Below are 24,641 nucleotides of genomic sequence, written 5' to 3' on the forward strand. Positions count from 1 at the left end.
GTGGGATTTGCTGGTTCTCCGAACTACTCAAAATTTCCTCTACCGGTTCTCCAGAACTGGCCAGAACCTGTTGAAGACCACCTCTGAAGCAAACCACCACAAAATACAGGTAGTCCTTGACTATGACCACCATTGAGCCCAAAATTTTCTGTTGCTAAGCGAGAACGAAGTTAAGTAAATTTTGCCACCCATTTTACGACCTCTCTTGAACAATTGTTAAGTGAATCACTGAGGTCGTCAAGTCAGTAACGCAGTTAAGTAAATCTGACGTCCCCATTGACTTTGCTTGTCAAGAAGGTCGCAAAAGGGGAATCACAGGACTCCGTCTGCAACCGTCATAAATATGAGTCAGTTGTCGAAATTTTGATCATGTGTCCATGGGGACGGTGCAATGGTTGTGAGTGAAAAACTATCATATGTCACTTTTTTCAGTGCTGTCGTAGTTTTGAACAGTCACTCAATGAACTGTTGTAAATCAAGGAATACCTGTACAAGCATGACCAATTTAGGACTTGGTTCAAGGCTTAAGTGCAGCTAAAATGATATAGCAGACTGCCACCGTATGGCTAAGCTTAAAAATTTGTTGTTATTATAACACCATAATTTCCACGTACTGTTTTCTGCTTCTGAGACAGTTGCTCAAATTCCTCCTCCTTTTCAACAAGTTTTTGTTCCAGTTCCTGCTGTCGGGACTGGAACCTCTCAGCGCCCTGCAAAATTGGACAACAGTAAGTTTAAAACAATTAGTTCCTTTTAATAATTTAAACAATACGGTCAAAAATGGGAACAGAGGTAGATGCAAGTGCATTTCATATTGACTCATCAATACCTACATTACAATAACAGGGTTAAAATCAGCCTCAAATGTAAGATCTAGCAAGAGCATTAATTAATTAGCCTATAAAGTACGCAGGAAATAATAACAAATAATAAAAAGAAGAAAAGAATAATAAAAAGAGCAGAGGGTTTTAGTTAAAAGAACTGATTAGGGTTAAAAAACAAAATAAAACAACAAATTGTTCTGACCCAGGCTTTGTCAAATGTACTTAAACACAAACTTATTTTAAAAGCAAAACTAATGATAAACAGTTCCCCAAGATAAGCACACGTCTTTCAGTGTTGTGGAATGTTGCCAAAAAGAGAAGTAACCAATTATAACAGAAACCAACTGAAATACCAGAAAAAACAACCAGAGCTTCAATGAGGACTTGGAATCTATCGAACTGCTTTGCTTCCTGCAAAGAGTTCGTCATTGAGGTCTGACTTTTATCCCTTATGGGAGGGATAAAACCTCCCATCATTACTCCCGAGTTGCCCCTTTTGTTTCAGCTGCTCTCGCCTTCTAGCAGCTCTGCACACATGTGCACTGGGAACAGGCTCCCCTGGGTCCTCTGTCTCGCTGCTGCCAGACTCCGGAGGCTCCGGGGTCAGCACATAACTCCCAGATAGTCCTGGCCCCATCTCTGCATTGGACACAGGACCCTCATCCGAGTCCTCTCCAGACTCCCTGACTGGTCCCATTCTTCCCCACTGTCTGATTCCACTGCTGGCTGCACCAGCTGCCGGCGAACCACAACACAAATTGTAAGAATAGACCAGTGGTGGGTTGTTGCTGCTTTGCAATGCATACATAGAAAAAAAAATCACACACACGAACACACATATGCACACACAGACACACACAAAGAGCTTTCAAGTTTGCTTTGTACAAGTTAAAAAAAGATAATAAGAGATCCGGAGGCTAAACCGTACAATGAACAATTGAGGGGACCAAGTATAGCTACTTTAACGAAGAGAAGGACTAGGGGAGACATGATAGCAGTCTTCCAATATTTGAGGGGCTGTCATAGAGAGGAAGGAGTCACTAAAGCGCCTGAAGGCAGGAAAAGAAACAATAGGTAGAAGCTCATCAGAGGGAGATCCAACCTGGAACTAAGGAGCAATTTCCCGACAGCAAGAACTACGGGTGGTCTTCAACATATAACCAAAACTGAACCCAAAATGTATGTCATTAAGTAAGAAATGTGTTCAGAAATTTAAGTCCCGTTTTTTCCCCTCACATTAAGTGAATCACTGCAGTTGTTTCACGGCTGTTAACAGCCTTCTCCATTGGTTTGGGTGGTCAGAAGTTTGCAAAAAAAAAGACCCCAGGACGCTGCGACCGTCATAAATATGAACCAATCGCCAAGCATCCGAGTGTGTAAACCACATGACCGTGGGGAATGCTTCAACGGTCGTAAGTGTGAAAAACGGCCATGAGTCCCTTTTTTCGGTGCCCTTGTAACTTCGAATGTTCCACTAAACAAACTATCGTAGGTCGAGGGCTACCTGTATTAGTTAGTAGAACAGCTTGCCCCCAGGAATTATGAGTGCTCCATAGCTGGAGGTTTTCAAGAAGGGAGTGGACAACCATATGTCCAAAATGGTAAAAGTTTCCTGCCTTAGACTGGGGGAATTGGACTACAGGACCACCAAGGTTCCTTCCAGTGCTATGATTTTAGATTCAGGGGTGTCAAACTTAAAGGCCCAAGTGTAACAGCAAGTTTTGGTTAACCACTGGCATAACAAGGGTCATAAAATCAGGTTGGTCACATGATCACCTGCTTTATGGCTGTCACGACTCGTAATTGGGCTCCATTATGGTCATAAGTTGAGGACTACCTGATTGTTAACCAGAGTGCATTGCATCAAGGAAGGCAGAACCTGATGGAAAAGAGAGCCTGAAGCTGCTGGCTAAGTGGTAGGATTTAAAGACAAAGGGAACGATTTCAGCATTTTAACTCGTATCTTAAACAAACCAATTATTTTGCTGCTATTACTACTATAGCGTGGGAATAACTCTATACTCATATCCTACGTCCATCTGTTCTTCAACATCCATGTTAAAAAGATACTTGCCTCCAAAATGACTTTTTCTTTCTCAGTTTTGATCTGCTGTTCCATTTCTTCATACAGATACTGGATTTCATCATCGTAAGCAGACATTTTGCTGATGTGGGATTTTAAAAAATACAATAAATTACAATTGGAGCACCAGCAAAAATATTAGAGATGAGAAGCCGTATAATCTCCCTTTTGAAAGAAAGTCCAGTTTGCAATAGTGGCAAAGTGCAATGTGGCTAGACAGGCAAATGTCCCAGATAAACCCCTACAGCTGCTGTGCAAGTCATGCTCAAGCAACATTTCAGTACAGGTAGTCCTCAACTTACAACAGTTTGTTTAGCGACCGTTCAAAGCTACCAAGCACTGGAAAAAAGTTATTTTTAGGTCTGCAGAAAAAACAATGGCCCAACCTGCCTCCAATCAAGGACCTGTATACTGCATGAGTGAAAAAGAGGGCTGTGAAAATATCCATAGACCCCTCACATCCCCGGCCATAAACTGTTTCAACTCCTTCCCTCAAAACGATACTATAGAGCCCTGCACACCAGAACAACTAGACACAAGGACAGTTTTTTCCTCGAAGGCCATCACTCTGCTAAACAAACATTCCCTCAACGCTGTTCAATTATTTACAAAGTCTGCACTACTATTACTGTTAATCTTCTCATCACTCCTTATCACCCATCCACTCCCACTTGTGATTGTAGGATTGTAACCTTGTCGCTTGTATCCTTACAAATTTTATTTATTGTTTCCTGGTATGGTTTGATTGCTTATTGTACTCTATGACTATTGTTAAGTGTTGTTACCTGATGATTCTTGACTCTTGACGAATGTATCTTTTCTTTTATGTACACTGAGAGCATTTGCACCAAAGACAAATTCCTTGTGTGTCCAACCACACTTGGCCAATAAAGGAATTCTATTCTATTCTATTTTTCACATTTGTGACTGTTGCAGCATCCCTGTGGTCAAATGATCAAAATTCAGGTGCTTGGCAACTGACTCACATTTGTGACGGCTGCTGTGTCCGGGGTGTCATGGGATCCCTTTTTGCGACCTTCCAACAAGTAAAATCAATGGAGGAAGCCAAATTCACATAACAACTGTGTTACTAACATATCAACTATAGAGAACTGTGGCAACAGAGGTCACAAAATGGGTCAAAATTCACTTAGTAACTTTCTCGCTTAGCAACAGAAATGTTGGGATTCAATTGTGGACTATAAATTGAGGACTAGCTTTACATCCTAGATGCAGATTCTACGAGCGGTTAATGGGATTCAATCCAATCAATCCATTTATGATTACAGTCTTAGACCAGAGACCAGAACAAAATAAAAATACTCAGTAAATGAACAATTAAAAACTCTAGAATAAAATAATAAAAAACAGATAAAATCTATGATAAAATCCAATTTGCCAATTACAGATGGTCTGACCATTCTAAAATTACGACCCATAAACTCTGCGGCCCATTGTAGGTTCAACGCTCAAAGGGAAAAGACTAAGCAGTGCAAAGGGTTTGCCACATTTGTTATATAACCCTGATGGCAAACCTATGGCACACGTGCCAAAGGTGGCAAGCAGAGCTCTCTCAGTGGCATGTGTGGCATTGCCAGCTGCTCTTCTGGTTTCTGGCATTGGCCAGCTGGTCTTCGCACCCAAAAACAGCCCGAAAACAGCCCAAAAAACAACCAAAAAGCAGGCCATTTTCTGGGCCGTTTTGAGGCCATTTTTCAGGCTGTTTTCTGGGCCATTTTCTGACCATTTTCTGGGCTGTTTTCAGGCCATTTTTTGGCGCACATGTTTTGGAAAATGACCTGAAAAGCAACCTGAAAACAGCCCGAAAAATGGCCAAAAAACAGGCCATTTTTCGGGCCATTTTCAGGCCAAAAACAGCCCCCAAAACAACCAAAAATCAGGCATGCGTGCACTGGCCAGCTAGTCTTCAGTTTTCTGGTGCTCCAGCATGTGCTCATGCATGCTCATGCATGCGCATTCCGATTTGGGCACTTGGTGCCGAAAAGGTTTGCCAGCACTGTTATATACCGTATATACTCGAGTATAAGCCGAGTTTTTCAGCCCATTTTTTGTGCTGAAAAAATCCCCCTCGGCTTATACTCGAGTCAATTCCCTCTGAAAAAAAATGGTGTGGAGTCGCTGCCGCCGGGCGCCCCAGTCCCGCCGCCTCGGGAAGGGAAAGGCAAAGCGCTTTTGCCTTTCCCTTCCCGGCTGGCTGTTGGGAGTCGCTGCCGCCGGCGCGGCCCCAGTCCCGCCGCCTCGGGAAGGGAAAGGCAAAGCGCTTTTTGACTTTCCCTTCCCGGCTGGGGCTGTTGGGAGTCGCTGCCGCCGGCGCGCCCAGTCCCGCCGCCTCGGGAAGGGAAAGGCAAGCGCTTTTGCCTTTCCCTTCCCGGCTGGCTGTTGGGAGTCGCTGCCGCGCGGCGCGCCCCAATCCCGCCGCCTCGGGAAGGGAAAGGCAAAGCGCTTTTGCCTTTCCCTTCCAGGCAGAGGCTGTTGGGAGTTGCTGCCGCCGGTGCGGCCCCAGTCCGCGTCGCCTCGGGAAGGGAAGGCCACGGCTTGGAAGGCCGCCGCTGGAGCGAAGCTGCGCGCAGCCGCTGCGCTAGCATCGGATCGGGCGCGCCGGACGGTTCCGACCGAGCCCGAGCATCATCTTTGGCGCCCGCCCAGCGCCGTGGAGCTCCCTGTGCCGGAGAAGGGAAGGCCCCGGGCGGGGCAGGGAGAGAGCTTCTCCCACCCGCCCCTCTTTCCATGCCCACCGGTGTCCCCGCAGGGCGACCCCCGCCCGCAGTCGCCGCCGCTTGAAAGAGACGGGCCGGGGGTGGGAAGAAAGCGCCGGGCGCCCTTGGAGGAGAAGGTCCCGCGTTCGCCTGTCTGCCCGCGGATGTTAGCGGAGCTTTGCCGCTGCTTCGTCCGGGGTCTCTGGGCAAACACGTCCACCCGAGCGGGGCTTGTCGCCTCCGGCATGCAACGAGTGCTGCCCTTGGATTCCCTGTCCGGTTGCCCCCCTTTTGAGGGCGATGGCAGTAAACTGTTCCCGTAGCAGCGGCTGCTCCGCTGACATCCGCGGGCAGACAGGCGAGCGGGACCTTCTCCTCCAAGGGCGCCCGGGCGCTTTCTACCCACCCCGGCCCGTCTCTTTCAAGCGGCGGCGACTGCGGGCTGGGGTCATCCTGCGGGGACACCGGTGGGCGCGAAAGAGGGCGGGCGGGAGAAGCTCTCTCCCTGCCCCGCCCGGGGTCTTCCCTTCTCCCGGTACAGGAGCTCCGCGGCGCTGGGCGGGCGCCAAAGACGACGCCTCGGGCTCGGTCGGAACCGTCCGGCGCGCCCGATCCGATGCTAGCGCAGCGGCTGCGCTGCAGCTTCGCTCCAGCGGCGGCCTTCCAAGCCATGGCCTTTCCCTTCCCGAGGCGACGGGACTGGGGCCGCACCAGCGGCAGCGACTCCCAACAGCCCCAGCCAGGAAGGGAAAGGCAAAAAGCGCTTTGCCTTTCCCTTCCCGAGCGGCGGGACTGGGGCCGCGCCGGGCAGCGACTCCCAACAGCCCCAGCCGGGAAGGGAAAGGCAAAAAGCATTTTGCCTTTCCCTTCCCGAGGCAACGTGAGATAGTGAGATCGTTTCCCAAATTAATTATTTTTATTTTTGAAATTTACCAGTAGCTGCTGCATTTCCCACCCTCGGCTTATACTCGAGTCAATAAGTTTTCCCATTTTTTGTGTGTGTAAAATTAGGTGCCTCGGCTTATATTCGGGTCGACTTATACTCGAGTATATACGGTAATATAACTATAGAAGACACATGTTTCTGAGGAATCCCCAGTGCTGCTATGCAAAATCTAGCCACCTGCGCTGTAGTTATGGACTGTTCAGCCACTGAAGGTAAGCAGTGTCAGAATGGACAGGATACCTAGCAGTTATTGGCAGAATATGTTTTTATCCTAATCTCTCTGTAAAAGGAACATCTATGGAGCATGTGACCCACGGCCTCCACCTCTCCTGAGCCGCAGGAACAGAGTCTTTCCTTCAATGGCATCCTTTTATACTTGCCATACAGGATGGCCGAAGGAAGCGCACGGCACAGTTAATGGAATGGATTTTATACTCGCAGGGCCCAAAACCTTGTGTGGATCCCATCAAACCTGCCGCTGTAGCTTTCAACATGCATTTTACACATTCTTGCGGAGGTTTCTGCCCCAAAAGAATCCCGATGAAAGAAAGCTGAGGTAAATCCCCCGAGAAAGCTCTCATAAAAAGAAGTGTTTACTTTTGCAGGGCGCACTCCAAGGTGTTCTTTTCATCGTCAGCTTCGTGGAGCTGAGAGAAGATTTTCGTCAGGAACTCTTCAAAATTGGAAAGGAGGTGAGGCTCATGTTTCTTCAAGTGCAGCCAGAGTTTCTTCATGTCATTTTCACTGGAGGAAAAGAAAAAGAAAATAAATGCAGGTTAGGATCTAATTCTCAGAAGTTTCAGGAGAAAATATAATTTTAGCATTCTGGTACCACAAAGTAAGAATCCTGAGGATAGATGAACGAATCAGTGGCTTTTTCCTGGTTTTTTTCCCCCTTCCAATTCTGATTTTATTTATTTATTGAACTTACATGGTCTTCCATCTTAAATCTATGGCTGTGGGCAGCCAATGGAGAATAAAAACAAGATAAAAACCTCATAAAAGTAAATCCAGGTGATCTTTGACTTAAGATCATAATTGAGCCCAAAATTTCTGTTGCTAAGCCAGACAGTTGTTAAGTGAGCTGAGCCCCATTTTATGACCTTTCTTGCCACAGTTGTTAAGCGAATCAGAGTAGTTGTTAAGTTAGTCACACGATTGTTAAGTGAATCTGGCTTCCCCATTGATCTGACCCCATGACACTGCAACTGTCATAAATATGAGCCAGTGGCCAAGCTTCCAAATTTTAATTACCTGATGACAAGGATGTTGCAACAGCTTAAAGGTATTTAGAATTCATAATATCAAGCACGTCCCTTGAGGCACATTTGTAATAGGTACAAGCTGAGGCCCAGTTTCTATTTTAGAATGACTGAATTTCCCAATTTCCCAATACAATTATAGTTAAAAGTTCCCACCTAAAATATGCACTAGCGACTCCCATCAAATCTGCTCTCCATTACAGTAAGAAAACTGAACTTGAAATAATTTTTAAGAAATCTATCTTACAGACTAGAACTAAGGAGAAATTTACTGACAGTGAGAACAATCAACCCATGGAACAGAAGTTGCTTTCAGAAGTTGAGGGAGCTTCATCACTTGAAGGTTTCAAGAAGAGACTGGAAAACCATTTATCCAGAATAGTATAAGGGTCTCCTGCTTCAGCAGGGGGTTGGACTAGAAGACCTCCAAGGTCCCTTCCAACTCTATTATTCTATGTTCTCTGGAAAAAGTATAGAACCACAGAAACTCACTTTGGATCTACCCTCTTGGGAGACTGAAAAATAAGTGCATTAACAGATGGAAATTGTAAAATAAGTTTTTTTTAAAAAAAAAAAAAAAAAGTTTTGAAGCGGGTTTTGTTGCACAGGTGGACATATTTTTTCAACCTTGATATAAAGCAGCCTTCGTACACCTGACCTTTTTCCAGGTCAAAATAGCACAAACCAGAACGATGGTGTTTTTGTGCTTCTTCTCCTTCATTGCTTCAGTGGCAATACTTACTCCTTCAAGATATTCTCGGCTCCAAGTTGTTCCATGAGATTTGAAAACTGCTCTTCTTCTTCATTCCCCGCTGCGACGCTTTCTTTCGGTTTAGGATGAAAGCCAGTTTCACAGACCTCAGCAAAAGGTTCCTTCCTCCCCGACAAAAACTGGCCTGCAGGTTTTAAAAGATTTGCTTTTATTGGCCCTCGAGGTGTTTGCAATAAAATGAGAAAGAAAAAAATCTAGTTGAAACACCGTGAAGAATAAATCATATTAAATTAGCTCCTGTAATCTGGAAGAAAAAAAGATGTCATTTTCTGATAAAGATTACAACAGAAGAGCATCAAAATTCTACAACATTCATTAAACTGTTTCAGGATAATGCTTGACTTACAAGAGTTGGTTTAATGACTGTTCAAAGTTGCAACGGCCTTGAAAATTACTTATGACTGTTTCATGTTTATGACCATTTCAGCATTTCCAGTGGCCAAATGATCAAAATCCAGCCTCTTGACAACTGATTCATATTTATGACCATTGCACTCTCCCAGGGTCATACGATCACTTTGTGAAAGCAAAGTTGATGAAGAAGCTCCTCTTAAGAAGCCCTGGCCATAACTTAACAACTCCAATGATTCACTTAGTAACGGTGGCACTTAATAAAAAGGATTGTACAGATAGACCGTGACTTACAAGAGTTTGTTTAGTGATTGTTCAAAGTTACCACAGCACTGGAAAAAGTGACTTACGACCAGGGGTGGGATTCTACCAGTTTGCACCTATTCATTAGAACCGGTTGTTAACATTCTAAGCAGTTCGGAGACCCAGTTGTTAGAAGAAATTACTGGCCTAATCCTGTAAGGAAGGCAGGAAGGAAACATTCTGGTGTTGCTTACAGAAACTGCCTCTCCGTTAACCCTTATTACATTCTTGGCAGGACTAGACTTCCTGTCTCAGGAACGTCTCTGGAGGTATTTTTTCCCCTCCTTTGCTGGTACTTTGCTTATGTGGAGTGACCATTTAAAGTTACAATGGCACTGAAAAAAGTGACTTATGACCATTTTTCACACTTACGACTGTTGCAGCATCCCCACAGTCATGAGAGGCCAGGCAAGGAGATGTGTGCCTCAATGTGAGTGATATTGAGTTGGCCACGCCCAGCCAATAACATGACCACGAAGCCATGTCTACCCAGTCACATGACCACCAAGCCACGCCCACCACCTAAGCCATGCCCACAGAATCGGTTGTTAAAAAATTTGAATCCCACCCCTGCTTATGACCATTTTTCACACCATTTGTGACCGTTGCAGCATCCCTATGGTTACGTGATTTGCATTTGGATGCTTGATAACTGACTCACAATTGCAGTGTCCCTGGGGTCATGTGATCCCCTTTTGCGACCTTCTGACAAGCAAAGTCCATGGGGAAGCCAGACTGTGCTATTTTAACAACTTCAGTGATTCACTCAAACAAGGAAAGTCATAAAATGGGCCAAAGCTCACTTAACAAATTTCTGACTTTTACAGCAGACATTTTGGGCTCAATTGTGGTCGGAAGTTGAGGGCTGCCTGTAAAATGGGCCAAAGCTGACTTAAAGACTGTCTCGCTCAGCAATGGAAATTTGGGCTCAATTGTGGTCGTAAGTCAAGAACTACCTGTACATTAAGAGCAGAAGGACTTTAAGTTTCAATATACTGAATGACAAATAGATAATCAGGTCCAGTAAATGGCCTGGCAGTTTCTCATGCCGTGAACATTTTATTGAGCCCTTCTAGCAACAGAAGCTCAATTAAAGTCTCCATTAAATCACCAATCACTGTTTAAGTCTCCATTAAATCACCAAAATACTTATAACTGAGCTGCAGACTAAGTATCTACTAAGGCAGGGGTGTCAAACTCAAGGCCCGCGGGCTGGAGGGCTTAGATCTGGCCTGCAGGGCTGCCCTGGAAACAGTGAAGGAACAGCCTGTGGTGCCTCTGCCAGCAAAAATGGAGCCCGGGAGGGATGTGCCCCCCCCCCCGGGCCCTTTTTCAATCACATGCAGCCCTCTGCCATGCGTGGCCCTGCTGAGCTCCATTTTCGCTGATGGAGACCTAGCAAAACAAACTAAAAGCAAAACAAAAGGATAAATGTTTCCCCCTTTTGCATTCAGCATGCAAGAAGGGGCAGGAATGGAGAAAGGAAAAGAGGAAAGGCAAAGAAAAAGAGGGGAAGAGAGCAAGGGAGGAAAAATAGAAGGGGAAGGAAGGAAGGAAGGAAGGAAGGAAGGAAGGAAGGAAGGAAGGAAGGAAGGAAGGAAGGAAGGAAGGAAGGAAGGAAGGAAGGAAGGAAGGAAGGAAGGAAGGAAGGAAGGAGAAGGAAGAAGGAAGGAAAAAGAAGGAGCGGCAGGAATGGAGAAAGGGAAAGAAGAAAGGCAAAGAAAAAAAGGGAAGAGGGGAAGAGAGCAAGGGAGGAAAAATAAGGAAAGGGGAAGGAAGGAAGGAAGGAAGGAAGGAAGGAAGGAAGGAAGGAAGGAAGGAAGGAAGGAAGGAAGGAAGGAAGGAAGGAGAATGAAGAAGGAAGGAAAAAGAAGGAGCAGCAGGAATGGAGAAAGGGAAAGAGGAAAGACAAAGAAAAAGAAGGGAAGATGGGAAGAGAGCAAGAGAGGAAAAAGAAAGAAAGGGGAAGGAAAAAGAAGAAAAGGAAGGAAGGAAGGAAAGAAGGAAGGAAGGAAGATTATGAGAGAGAGGGAAGTCCTGCCTTAGCGCTTGATCACCACAGTGCCCCCATTCTGGATAAATACAAGTGACATTGAGATGGCCATGCCCACCCCACCCACGCCCATCCCCGAGGTCAAACACAACCCTGATGTGGCCCTCAATGAAATCGAGTTTGACACCCCTGTACTAAGATGGACATCTCCCCTTGAGGTTGGATAGCAAAGGAAAGCACTGCTGAATGCTTTTCTCCTTTGGGATTTCTACTGAGATAGGCAACTGGCTGTGGGAAAAGAAAGGAAGGAAGAAAGGAAGGAAGGAAGGAAAAGAAAGAAAGGGAAGAAAGGAAGGAAGGAAGGAAGGAAGGAAGGAAGGAAGGAAGGAAAGGAAAGAAAGAAAGAAAGGAAGGAAGGAAGGAAAGGAAGGAAGGAAGGAAGGAAGGAAGGAAGGAAGGAAGGAAGGAAGGAAGGAAGGAAGAAAGAAAGAAAGAAAGAAAGAAAGAAAGAAAGAAAGAAAGAAAGAAAGAAAGAAAGAAAGAAAGAAAGAAAGAAAGAAAACTAAGCCTTCTCAAGCAAGGCTATGGGATTAGTCATCCAGGATATAGGAAGGAACTGAATCCACACAGAGTCTTAAATGTTAAACACAGGTGAGTAAATAGAGAGAATCGCATGACGAATGACTGAGGGAACTAGGTAAGCCTAGCCTACCAAAGAGAAGGATTGGGGGGGGGGGGGTTGACCTGATGGCTATCTTCCAGTATTTGAGGGGCTGTCGCAGAGAAGAGGGGGTCAATTTATTCTCCAAAGCACCAGAGGACAAGAAGTAATGGGTGGAAATTTGTTAAGTAAGAAGAAGAAACAGAATTAAGGAGAAATTTCCTGACAGCGACAACAATTAATCAATGGAACAACCCAAAGAAAGAAATGTCCCAATTAAAGGACCCCATGAGCCTCGGTGGCACAGTGGTTAGAGTGCTGTACTGCAGGCTACTTCTGCTAACTGCTGTCTGCCTGCAATTTGACAGTTCGAATCCCACCAGGCTCAAAGGTTGACTCAGCCTTCCATCCTTCCGAGGTGGGCAAAATGAGGACCCAGATTGTTGGGGACAATAGGCTGACTCTGTAAACCGCTTAGAGAGGGCTGTAAAGCACTATAAAGCGGTATGTAAGTCTAAGTGCTCTTGCTATTCCTTCCTCCCTCCCTCCCTCCCTCCCCCCCTCATTCCTTTTCTCATTCTCTTTCCTTGTGGCGCAGTGGTCAGAATGCAGTACTGCAGGCTGATTCTGCCCACTGCCAGCAGTTCGATTCTGACCGTCTCAAGATTGACTCAACCTTCCATCCTTCCGAGGTCAGTAAAATGAGGACCTAGATTGTTGGGGGCAAGAGGCTGACTCTATAAACCACTTAGAGAGGGCTGTAAAGCACTGTGAAGCGGTATATAAGTCTAAATGCTATTGCTATTGGCTTTCCTCTAGATCATGTTATGCTACAGAAAAATGAGAAATCAAGTAATGTAAATGAACGCATAAAAGAACCACCAGAATAGGAATTGACTGTTAGGTGAATTACTTGTAAAGCACAATGTGGACTGAGAACTCACTGAATCCGGTGGTGAATTCTTCTAGAGTAAGAGAGCCGTTGCCGTCTGCATCCAGAGTGTCAAATACTTTCTCCAGCTCTTCGGGGACAAGAGGTAACTCCCCATGGAGTCTCTAAAAGGACAGTGTTTTCCTCAGTTACACAGGCGTTACGTGTAAATTAAAAGGTTAGTTTTGAAAAGATCTTGAAAACAAAACGGACAAATAATTTAGGTGAATGGAAGATTGCTTTTCTTTTTACCCAGTGGGATTGCAACTATCTATAGTAAGAAATAAGCCTCATTGACTCATGAGGACTTCAGCCTGTGGCTTACTAAGGTAATGGTCTGGATTAGAAGGGCACCAAAGAAATTTGAAATCTATGCAATGTCTAAATTAAATAGCCATCAGTGACACAAAATTCCGTAGATACGATAAAGGACAATTCCTTTCACACTACAAGTAGACCTCTTCTTACAACAGTTCATTTCGGGACTGTTTGAAGTTACTATTGCACTGAAAAAAGTGACTTATGACCATTTTTCACACTTTTGACCTCTGTAGCATCCCCATGGTCATGTGATCAAAATTCAGATGCTTGGCAATTGGTTCGTATTTATGACAGTTGCAATGTCCTGGGGTCATGTGATTGCGAACACCTTATGTGACCATCTGACCAGCAAAATCAATGGGGAAGCTAGATTCACTCTACAGCCATATTACCAGCTTAACAACTGCAGTGATTCACTTAAGAACTGTGGCAAGAGAGGCTGTAAAACAGGGCACAATTCAGAGAACTGTCTCATTTAGCAACAGAAATATTGGGCTCCCTTATGATGGTAAGTTGGGGACCGCCTGTAGTTTTTCAACTCTTTTGGTCATCATTATCCTCCTTTTAATCAGGATTGAGCTTCACATTCTTGTCATGGTGATTTATCCTTTGGCTAGCAGAGACCTGATTTGGAGGATCCTAGATATTTGTTCTATAAAGAACATTGATTCTAAGCTCCACCGTAAGACAGTCCTTGTAGTTATAATGATGAAACACTGGACAGCTATACAAACTGAATTAATGAATGAATAAATAAATGAATGAATGAATCTAACTCTATCCCCTAGGGTGTGCAAAGTTCCCCGTGACTCCTTCTAAGGAAAGGACATCAATTCCAGCCATGATGCATGGCTGGAGTATCCCTTTCCTGTAAACAGCCTTCCTGCTTCTTTCCGTATTCCTAAATTTTCTGGTTCCTTATCATACGGACATATCATTGGCATCTAATCTTGAATTAACTCCCATGAGGTCCATTGTCCCAGGACCTTTAACGCAGGTCTAATGACCCTAAAATTCCGACTCAGCCCTCTCTATATAGATCTACTCATTGGGACTCTCTTAAACAATACGTAAGCCAATACCCATAAGGGACTTTCTGACAGATTTATATCCTTCATCCCGTGTGTGTTATCTTTCCTGTGTTGAACTAATTCACAGACAAGTAATAAAGCGGTAGAGCCAGTTTGGTGTGATGATTAAGGTATTAGGCTAGAAACCAGAAGACCCCGAGTCCTAGTCCCACTTTAGGCACAAAGCCAGCAGGGCGACCTTGGGCCAGTCACTTTCTCTCAACCCTAGGAAGGAGGCAATGGCAAAATATTTCTGGAAAACCTTGCCAAGTAAACTGTAGGGACATGTCCAGGCAATCTCCAAGAATCTGACATGATTGAATGGAATACTTTAAAAAAAAAAAAAAAACCACGTGAGAATAAAAGAGCTATTCATTCTTGCTGGCTGACACCCAAGGTAACTTCAAGCAGGAGAGATAAATGGTTCCTTGAAAAAAAAAAAAAGAACAAATACTTATAAATCTACCTTTTGCAATTTACCTGCATGTCATGGCGAGCAATAAACCCCTTCCTTTCTACATCACAGATCTGGAAGAATTCGTGCGCTTTGGCTAACACATCCAATTGGCTTCCTGAGTCACCTGCTACTTTGCTGCTTTCTGGATCTTCCTGTAGCTGGGGATGTGCAACGCGTCTTTTCTGTCTCTCCATCTTCACAGATTTTCATGAAGTTGCCCTTTCGTTAGCCTCAAAACGCAGCCCATGAGCTGAACAGCGAAAGAAGAGAAGGGAAATAAAGAGTCCTGCTTTGAAGTTCTTGGTGATAACTTTTTTTTTGTAACCACTCCTATAAATAGCTTCTGAAGCACCAAAGAACTGCCTAAAAGGTAAACATGCAGCCTGTTTGACATTCTCATTAAGCTAGATGAGTTAACATTGTTGTTTCATGTATTTTATGTAAGGATGTGCTGAATCTCTAGAATGTGTTATTCACCAAGCCCACCAAAACTCCTTGAGGATGTAGACCATTAAGCTAAAAACTCAATCAATCAATCAATCAGAATAGAGCTGGAAAAGCCCTTGGAGGTCTTTTAGTCCAACTCCAGCTTGAGCAGGAGAGCCTATATCATTTTGAATTAATGGTTGTCCAGTCTCTTTTTGAAAGCCTCCAGTGATGGATCCCGCACAACTTCTGAAGGCCACCTATTCCGTTGGTTGATTGTTCTCACTATCAGGAAATTTCTCCTTAGTTCTAGGTTGCTTCTTTCCTTGTTTAGTTTCCATCCATTATTTCTTGTCTTGCCTTCTGGTGAAAGTTACATCATGCCATCATATCATCAGTTACATCAGGGGTCTCAAACTCATATCATCACGGCAGCATCACATGACGTATCAGGACTTTTTTTCCTCCTTCTCTAAAATGGACATGGGTGTGGCCAGCACGTGATGCATCCAGTCCCTCCCTGGGCCAGGAGTTTGATGGCCCTGAGTTACATCATACCAACTGGAAATGATTTATTTGCTGCTCTTCTACCAATGATGAGCAAGCTAGCAAAGTGTGGACTTAGTAGAAGATTGTGGGGAGATCCATAGCTCGCACTAAAACTGTACTCAGTGCTCAGCAACAGTTCAATAAATGAGGATAATCTATTAGGAAATAATTTGCTGATGCACTTAAAAATCAGAAATCAGATTTGTATAAAGTATTCCTTAATTAAAAGAGTTGTTCTATAATTTGCAAGTTAGTTGTTTTTTTCCTGCCAAAGCTATTTTCAATAAGTCTCTAAATATCATTGATTCAAGAAAAGATGTTTCTAGTCATTTTGCTACAATAAACATTTTAGGGTAGCTAAAAAAAAATAGTATATACCAGCTATTAGCAACAGAACTGTTACATTGCATCATCACAGAATATCTATTTTAAAAAATTGAAAAGCCACATGAAAATTAAGAACCAAAGTTTATTGCCAAATGTTTCTAAATACAATATAACCATCCAGTCCTGGGGGGATCATGTGATGCCATCGCTTTCCTAGGCAGTTGTTTCATGATTTAATAGAAATTCAGCCTGAATCTCCTTTCTTGGGTTCCAAGCCTTTTCTCCTTATACAACAGAGAACAGAGCAGACCAGAGACGAGAAGTTGATTAGGGGACTGGAGGCTAAAACATATGAAGGATGGTTGCAGGAATTGGGTATGTCTAGTCTAATCTAGTGAAAAGAAGGACCACAGGCGACAGTTTTCCAATATTTGAGGGACTGCCACAAAGAAGAGGGAGCCAAGCTATTCTCCAAAAGACCTGAAGACAAAACAAGAAGCAATGGGTGGAAACTAATCAAGGAGAGGAGCAACCTAGAACCAAGGAGAAATTTCCTGACAGTGAAAACAATTAACCAGTGGGACAATTTGCCTCCAGAGGTTGTGAATGCTCCAACACTGGAGGTTTTTAAGAAGAGACTGGACAGCCACTTGTCTGAAATGATACAGGGTTGCCTGGTTGAGCAAGGGGTTGGACTAGAAGACCTCCAACTATCTTACTCTCTTAAACAGAGCTACCTCTGCGTGATAATCTTTTAAAGGTTGGCCGATTCCAGTCACAGGACCTCCCTGTGTCTTCCCTTTAGCAAGCTAAGCGGGCCCAGATCCTTGATCTGTCCCACAAAGTGCCTCGTTTCCAAAGCCAAGAGAATAATCAGTAGTTTTTCCCCCTCCTGCTGTTTGGTGGGTCGGAGGAGAACAAAGCTGTGGATTCCACCAATAGTTGTCCTCCACCTGCTTTCCATACATCACAATGCAAGGGTGTACTATTTCTATAAAAGATACCCACTTCAACTGATGTGCGCTATTAAAAATAGATTTTAAAGGATTGCAACTTGGGAGATATCTGGCCTGCTTGATATCCACTCCTAAAGATCTAACTTTCTCGGGTCCAGCCCAGTGTTTTCTCCTGAAGTTGCTTTTGGTCCAGGGAACAAAGTTAAAAGCAACTTGACAATCTCCCAGCAATCTGGGCATTTTTGAAGCCCCAGATTGGACCCTGAAGGAGTTGAGTAACATCTCAAGTGGAAACAGGAGCAGAATTAAGAGCCTCTTGTGTATGTATATTCAGTTATTTGGGCTTATTAAGCACATGCCTGGTAGATTCTGAAAGATCTTAAAATAATTATGCAGAAAGCCTTTGGATTTCTCTTGAGGGAAGAGATTAATCAGGTCTAGAATGATAACAAAGGCAACCTAACTATCTGTTCAACCTATAAAGGTCTGTCTCTGTTTAACTCAGTTTGTTATATCTTTACCTTATAAGAATGAATGCAGCACTGTGGCCAAGATCAGGAGAGCGCAGCCATGCCTTCCCTTTCACATTTGTACAGGAAGTACCGTGTATCTGTGACGCCAAGAATGCTTACTACTGTAGTGTTGAGAAATTTGCATCTGCTTGTCCTAGCTGAGTTTAATAGGGGTGGTGAGGAAATCCACGTAACCACAGGAAACATAACAGTCATTTCAAGTATGTCATGCTTGAAACATATGCAACGAATTTTCATTTTAATGTATGCCAATTGGTGTACATTCAAAGTGACAATAAAGACATCCAAAGTCTAAGTTTTCTTTGTGCTTGCTAGAGAAAAAAAACACCGCCGATCAGGACTTTCACACATTGTTGACTAAGCCAGAGATTATATAGGCTGAGGTCTTAGAAAATTCTGAGCAGGCAGATTTAGAAAAGAATTTGGATCTCGGGTTTCTCAAAACTAGCCCTGATGTCAGGTGAATTTGGGCCAGTTTGGTCTAATGATTAAGGCACCGGGCTAGACAGCGGGAGACAGTGAATTCTAGTCCTGCTTTCGCCATGAAAGCCAGCTGGGTGACTTTGGGCCAGTTGACTCACCTCAAAGGGTTGTTGTTTTGGGGAAAAATAGGAGGAGGAAGGTGTGTCTGATATGTTTGCCGCTCTGGGTTGTTGTAAAAATAAGAAAAGCAGGATACAAATAAAGAAATAAACAATAAATACATGTTTGCTGCCTTGAGCTAACTATAGAAAATAATAAAAGACAAATCCTTATGTGTAAGCCAGCCAGACTGATTGGATACAAGATGGGCAGCAAATAAATTTTATAAACACACACACACACATACAGAGAGAGAGGGGGAATGGAGGGAGGGAGGGAGGGAGTGAGAGAGAGAGAGAGAGAGAGAGAGAGAGAGAGAGAGAGAGAGAGAATGAATTGCCTCTCATGCAAACCCTAAGCAGACTCAAGAGATATGAACTCTGCATGTGCAACAGTAATTCAGTTCTAAATCACACACACACACACTTATCAAAAGCAGACAGCAGGGAGAGACGATGTAATAATATTCTGGGACTCCGGTGTTCCCAAATTACTTTCATGTCAAGAATGATGTAGTCCTCTCTACCTAGTAGTTAAGTATGAGGGATCCGAAGCATTATCATCCGGCATAATAACCCCTGAGCAAACTCGATGTATCACACACTATTCCAAGGAGAGGAGCACAGCTTGCAAATATGCCAATATGTATTCAGGAGACACACCTGGAGTGTAAAGCAGTTAAAGAATGTAGGTTCACCACCTGGCTAGCAGGTTAGCACTGTTATTGCATTTTTTAAAATAAATTTGAGTGAAGACTTTTCACCTCAAGAAAGTAACAGAATAACAGAGTTGGATGGAACTTTGGAAGTCTTCCAGTTCACCTTGGAAGTCTTCCTCTTGCTCAAGCAGGAGATCCTATACCATTCTGGACAAATGACTGTCCAATCTCTTCTTAAAAACCTCCAGTGATGAAACAATTTCTGGAGGCAAGTTGTTTCACTGGTCAATTGTTCTTACTGTCAGGAAGTGTCTCCTTGGTTCTAGGTTGCTTTTCTCTTTGATAAGTTTCCATCCATTGTTTCTTGTCCTGCCCTCAGGTGCTTTGGAGAATAGCTTGAAACCCTCTTTTTTGAGGCAGCCCCTGAGATATTGGAACATGCTATCATGTCACCCCCAATCCTTTTCTTTGTAAGACTAGACCAGGGGTCTGCAACCTGAGGCTCTGGAGCCACATGCGGCTCTTTTGGCCCTCGGCTCCCTGTCGGTTGATCCCACCACTGGCTGGCCCCTCCCCTCCCCTCCCCATCACTCCTCACCTGGCCTGAGAAGGCAAGGGTGATGGCGGGGGATGGAGACTCGCTCCATATTTCAGAGCAGGAGGTGACTGGGTGGGAGTGAGTGACGTTGAGTTGGCCAGACCCACCCAGTCACATCGGTTGTTAAATTATTGGCTCCCGGTGTTTTCTTTTCTGTGGGAAATGGGTCAAAATGGCTCTTTGAGTGTTTAAGGTTGCAGACCCTTGGACTAGAACAACAACTGAATAAAAAACTGCTGGTGACCTTCAACCGCTACACCATAGAGAGTATTTTAACTTACTGCACCTCTGTATGGTTTGCCAATTGCATAGTGGCAGATAGAACAGCACTCCAGAGGGTTAACGTCATTGCCCAGAGGATCATTGGTTGCCCTCTCCCCTCTTTGGAAGAGCTTTATAGCTCCCGCTGCCTTAAGAAAGTTCCAAACATTCTTATTAAAGATCCATCTCATCCTGGGCACCCTTTTTTTGAACTATTACCATCTGGAAGACGGTACAGGATAATAAAAACAAAGACAAATAGGCTGAAAAACAGCTTCTATCCCAGGGCAGTAGCTCTTTTGAATTCTACTGTATAGTGTAATGTTAGTGCGGTGTTGCGGGTTTTCAGTTCAATGTGTGGAGTGTGAAGGATGTGTGTTTGTGTTTATTGTCATGGTCACAATGTGCACTGAAGATGGTGTTTGATTTCGTTGTACGAGGTGCAACGACAATAAAGTAAACTAAACTATTACAGCTAGTCCTCAACTTACAACAGGTCGCTTAATGACCTTTCAAAGTTACAAAAGCACTGAAAAAAGTGACTCAGGAGCGTTTTTCACACTTAACAACCATTGAAGCATCCCCATGGACACGTGATCAAAATTCAGGCGCTTGGCAACTGATTCATATTTATGACGGTTGCAGCATCTACAGGGTCATGGGATTCCCCTTGTATGACCTTCTAACAAGCAAAGCCAACGGGGGAGCCAGATTCACCTAACAACCATGTCACTAACTTAACAACTACAGTGATTCACTTAACAAACATGGCAAGAAAGGTCGCAAAATGTGGCCGAACTCACTTAGCAACATACATTTGTGGTCATAAGTCGAGGACTATCTGTTATCTAACCCGCTGAAAAATCTGCAGACTGAATTCGGGTGAGATTCCCCCATACCAACAGTACACCTACAAACGAAAACTTCTTGATAGAATGGGCGATTGTAAGTAATATTTAGGTTTATGCTTATAATTATGAACCACGTGATTATTATCCTTTTGATAAAAGTAACTGGGCACTGTTTTTACAGCTCAAGACCCTAGCAAACGTATTAGCCGTGGCAATAAAGAAATAGTTTTCACACATTCATTCTTTAATAGGCTATAACTATGGGTGGTTCCTGTGACATCTGTCATTTTTTTCCTCCTGATTCATCACCTAATAGCTGCCCATCTGATAAGAAGGTAGTTAAAAGTGGGAAATGTGTGTGTTTCTCAGGTTATATTTATATCAGGTGGCACAGTTGCTTATCAAATGATAAGACAGAATTGAACACCGGTTGTAACCCTCCTCTTTCTACTGCATAATAACCATATTGTCTGACGAAGATGCCTTGAAAGTTTTGTGTCTCTTTTGTAAACTTTTGATTCACCTAATAACAGGGTTGCCCTCATGAAAATATGGAGTTGGATTTGGTCAGTGGAATTGGTTTTTTGCTTTTCCCAGGTTAAGGAGAGCAATCAACCAATGGAACAGAAGTTGCCTTCGGGAAGTTATGGGAGCTTCCTCACTGGAGGCTTTCAAGGGAGACTGGACTGCCATTTGTCAGGGATGGTGTGGGGTTTCCTGCTTGGGTGGGGTGGGGGGTTGAACTAGATGACCTACAAAGTCCCTTCCAACTCTGTTTATCCAATCTAAAGTGCATATCAAGTGTGCATTCCTTTTCTTTAAAAAAAGAGAAAAGTGACAAGATTATGCAACTTTTTAAAGAATATTTTGAAAATGCCTGCAGGGAAAAAAAAATTGTTTTGAAATACTGTACTCTGGATTCATAATTATAAAACCTTAAAAATCTCCCTCAAAGAAAACCTGCTTCTTCTTGCTACTAGTTCTCAGCTACATGTAAGCGTTCTGAACAGCATCGGCAAATGGAAGGGCATAGCGCTGGTTGTTTAAAATACAAAAAGCATTACTGGCTGCATTCCAATATATAAAATGCAGAGGAAGTAAAAGTAGGCACGCTCCTCTCTTAAACACTCCTAAAATGGCTACTTGGGAGTTGGATTTCTTTTTGTTTCTGAGTATTTTTCTTTCCTTTGATGCAGCCCTGCCTGCACTTAAAGACTTAAAAGAAAGAAAGAAAAAGTACCCTATGAGATGAGGGAACTTACTTACCTCTCTCTCGTATTGGCTGATGCCTCCTGCAGTCAAAGCTACAGTTTTAAGCCTGATCTTTTGGTCTACCTGAGCATAGGGACACTGAAAAGGAAGAAGGAAGAGCATAGAAGAGGACTCGGTGCCTTGCTCAATCAACACGCAGGGCTGAGAAAGGCAACGGTGGGCGGAAGGGGAGCGAGTCTAACCAGTTCTACCTCCTTTTAAGTCCTGTCAATATGCCTATATGCATGAGTGTGTCTCCCAGTGTGTGTTTTCTAGAGCTGTAGCAATGCTGGAGGAAGAGCCGTTAAGTTAGAGAAACTTAAGAATCTCGGCTAATTAAAAAATTTTTTACAGGGCATTTAATGGATCTACCCCAAAATACAGGATAGGCACTAACACAGTGAGCCAGGATTTAATACCAACAATTTAAGAGTAATTGGGGATGTCTTGTTTAACAAGTCAACAATTGTTACCAACCTGCCTTCCATGGAGGACCTGTACACTGCACGAGTCAAAAAGAGGGCTGTGAAAATATTTACAGACCCCTCACATCCCGGTCATAAACTGTTTCAACTCCTTCCCTCAAAACGATGCTATAGAGCACTGCACACAGAACGACTAGACACAAGGACAGTTTTTTCCCAAAAGCCATCACTCTGCTAAACAAATAATTCCCTCAACACTGTCCAACTATTTACAAAGTCTGCATTACTATTACTATTAATCTTCTCATCACTCCTATCATCCATCCCCTCCCACTTGTGACTGTATGACTGTAACTTTGTCACTTGTATCCTAATGATTGTTATTGACTGTTTCCTAGTATGATTTGATTGCTTATTGTACCCTATGACTATTATTAAGTGTTGTTGTACCTTATGATTCTTGACTCTTGACAAATGTATCTTATGTATACTGAGAGTATTTACACCAAGACAAATTCCTTGTGTGTCCAATCACACTTGGCCAATAAAGTATTCCATCCTGTTCTATTCAAGTAAGAGCTGGGGGATGTCTAGTCTAGTGAAAAGGAGGACTGGGACGACATGATAGTGATGTTCCAATATCTGAGGGGCTGCCACAAAGAAGAGGGGGTCAGGCTATTTTCCAAAGCACCCAAAGGCAAGACAACTATCAATAGATGGAGACTAATCAAGGTGAGAAGCAACCTAGAACTAAGGAGAAATGTCCTAATAGTGAGAACAATTAACCAGTAGAAGAGCTTGCATTCAGAAGTTGTGGGTGTTTCATCACTGGATGCTTTTAAGAAGAGACTGGGCAGTCATTCACCTGAAATGGTATAGGGTCTCCTCTTTGAACAGAGGGTTGGACTAGAAGACCTCCAAAGGCCCCTTCCTACTCTGTTATTCTCAGTCCAGGTAGAAATCTTCTACAGGTAGTCCTCAAATTACAACAGTTCATTTAATGACGGTTCCAAGTTACAACAGCACTGAAAAAGACTTATGAACATTTTTCATATTTAAGACCATTGCGGCATTCCCAGGATTAAAATTCAAACGCTTGGTAACTGACCCATATTTATGACAGTTAGCATCCCAGGATCACCTGATCACTTTTTGTGATCTTCTAACAAGCAGTCAATGGGAAAGCCAGATTCACTTACAATCATGTTACTAACATTAACTGCAACTGTGGCCAGAACGGTTACAAAATGGGGCAAAACTCACTTAACACCTGTCTTGCTTAGCAACAGAATTTTGGGCTCAATTGTGGTCATAAGTCGAAGATTACCTGTACTCCAAATTATGAAAAGTGGGGGACGAGGTCTATTCTATAAATTAGAAAGCACAGATGCAGAAGGAAATCAACTTCCTCACCAGAAGCTTTCAAGAAGAGATTGGACTGCCATTTGTCAGAAATGGTGTAGGGTCTCCTGCTTGGGTGGGGGTTGGACTAGATCAGGGGTCTCCAACCTTGTCAACTTTAAGCCTATAGGACTTCAACTCCCAGAATTCTGGGAGTTGAAGTCCTCCAGGCTTAAAATTGACAAGGTTGAAGACCCCTGGACTAGATGACCTACAAGGTCCCTTGCAACTCTGTTACTCTGTTAACTTGTCCACCGGATGACAAGCATTTCCCAGTTTGTAAGAGAAAGTTTCAACCTGGCTGTCATGTAATTAAGAATAATTTTTGGACAAGTTGAACTGGTAAAAACACAAAGCTCTCTCTGAAACCCCCCCAGAATTGCATTGCTGATGTTTAGTTGTGAAGGGTTATAAAGCAACTTTGATACTGACAATTATGGGGAGAGGAAAAGATCCATTAAGAACTGAGCAATATTTGGATTATCAAAGGATTTTAAAATGATGTTCCCACGACACTTAGAAATCTCCTTTTACGTCAGTCTCCAGGACACCCATTTCATCTTTTGTTTTTTACGTGACAGATGATCTCCTTAAATTGCAAAAATGCATTCCATTCTAGGAACTCATCACATATTATTTTGCCTTTTTTCAATTGTCAATTGGTCTTGTTTTATCCTATTTTTAGCATTTGTTTTTACTGTTTATTCAGACCTGACAGCGATTTGTTCACTGGCAGGGATTTAAGTGCAAATGTTTCACATCGGATACTTTGCGGGCTGGAAGGCCCATTGGTATGAACAAGGACTGTTGTGGGTTGTGAGCGGTAAAAGAGCCAGGCAGGACACATGCCAGCTCTCATAGGAGTCAGAATATCATCGTGCAGGCGCACTTATTCAAGAATAAACGGTGCTTCTTGACTGAACAGGGCTGGGCTCCTTACATAGCATAATTTTCCTTTTCTTTTTAAGCTTTTTATGTTCAGCATTGCCAGTCCTAAGTTATCTTTTCTCTACCCCAGTGCTTGTTCCAGTATCCTCTTGCTTCATTCCACACGTGTGTTGCCCTTCCTAAATCTAACTTTTTAGTGCCCAGTCTGCAACCTTCCCTCCTCTTTTGTCTCCATCCTTGCCCA

General features: G+C 43.5%; 1 protein-coding gene across 1 annotated transcript in view; it reads right to left on the reverse strand.

Moving 5' to 3' along the window:
• Nucleotides 1–21,898, reverse strand: part of CRACR2A (calcium release activated channel regulator 2A) — a 60,962-nt gene extending 39,064 nt beyond the window's left edge. The window contains exons 1-7 of the mRNA XM_087967742.1: nt 21,699–21,898; nt 14,715–14,941; nt 12,857–12,968; nt 8,575–8,728; nt 7,168–7,314; nt 2,899–2,989; nt 615–710 (exon numbers count right to left, since the gene is read on the reverse strand). Of these exons, the coding sequence (XP_087823868.1) occupies nt 615–710; nt 2,899–2,989; nt 7,168–7,314; nt 8,575–8,728; nt 12,857–12,968; nt 14,715–14,885 (771 nt within the window). The 5' untranslated portion in view covers nt 14,886–14,941; nt 21,699–21,898. The remainder of the gene's footprint in view (nt 1–614; nt 711–2,898; nt 2,990–7,167; nt 7,315–8,574; nt 8,729–12,856; nt 12,969–14,714; nt 14,942–21,698) is intronic.
• Between the last annotated feature and the right edge of the window lie 2,743 nt (nt 21,899–24,641).

Source organism: Notechis scutatus, chromosome 6 (genome assembly GCF_049901735.1).
Source record: "Notechis scutatus isolate UNSWTSFEM ecotype Mainland chromosome 6, rNotScu1.2, whole genome shotgun sequence".
NCBI classification, from domain to species: Eukaryota; Metazoa; Chordata; class Lepidosauria; order Squamata; family Elapidae; genus Notechis; species Notechis scutatus.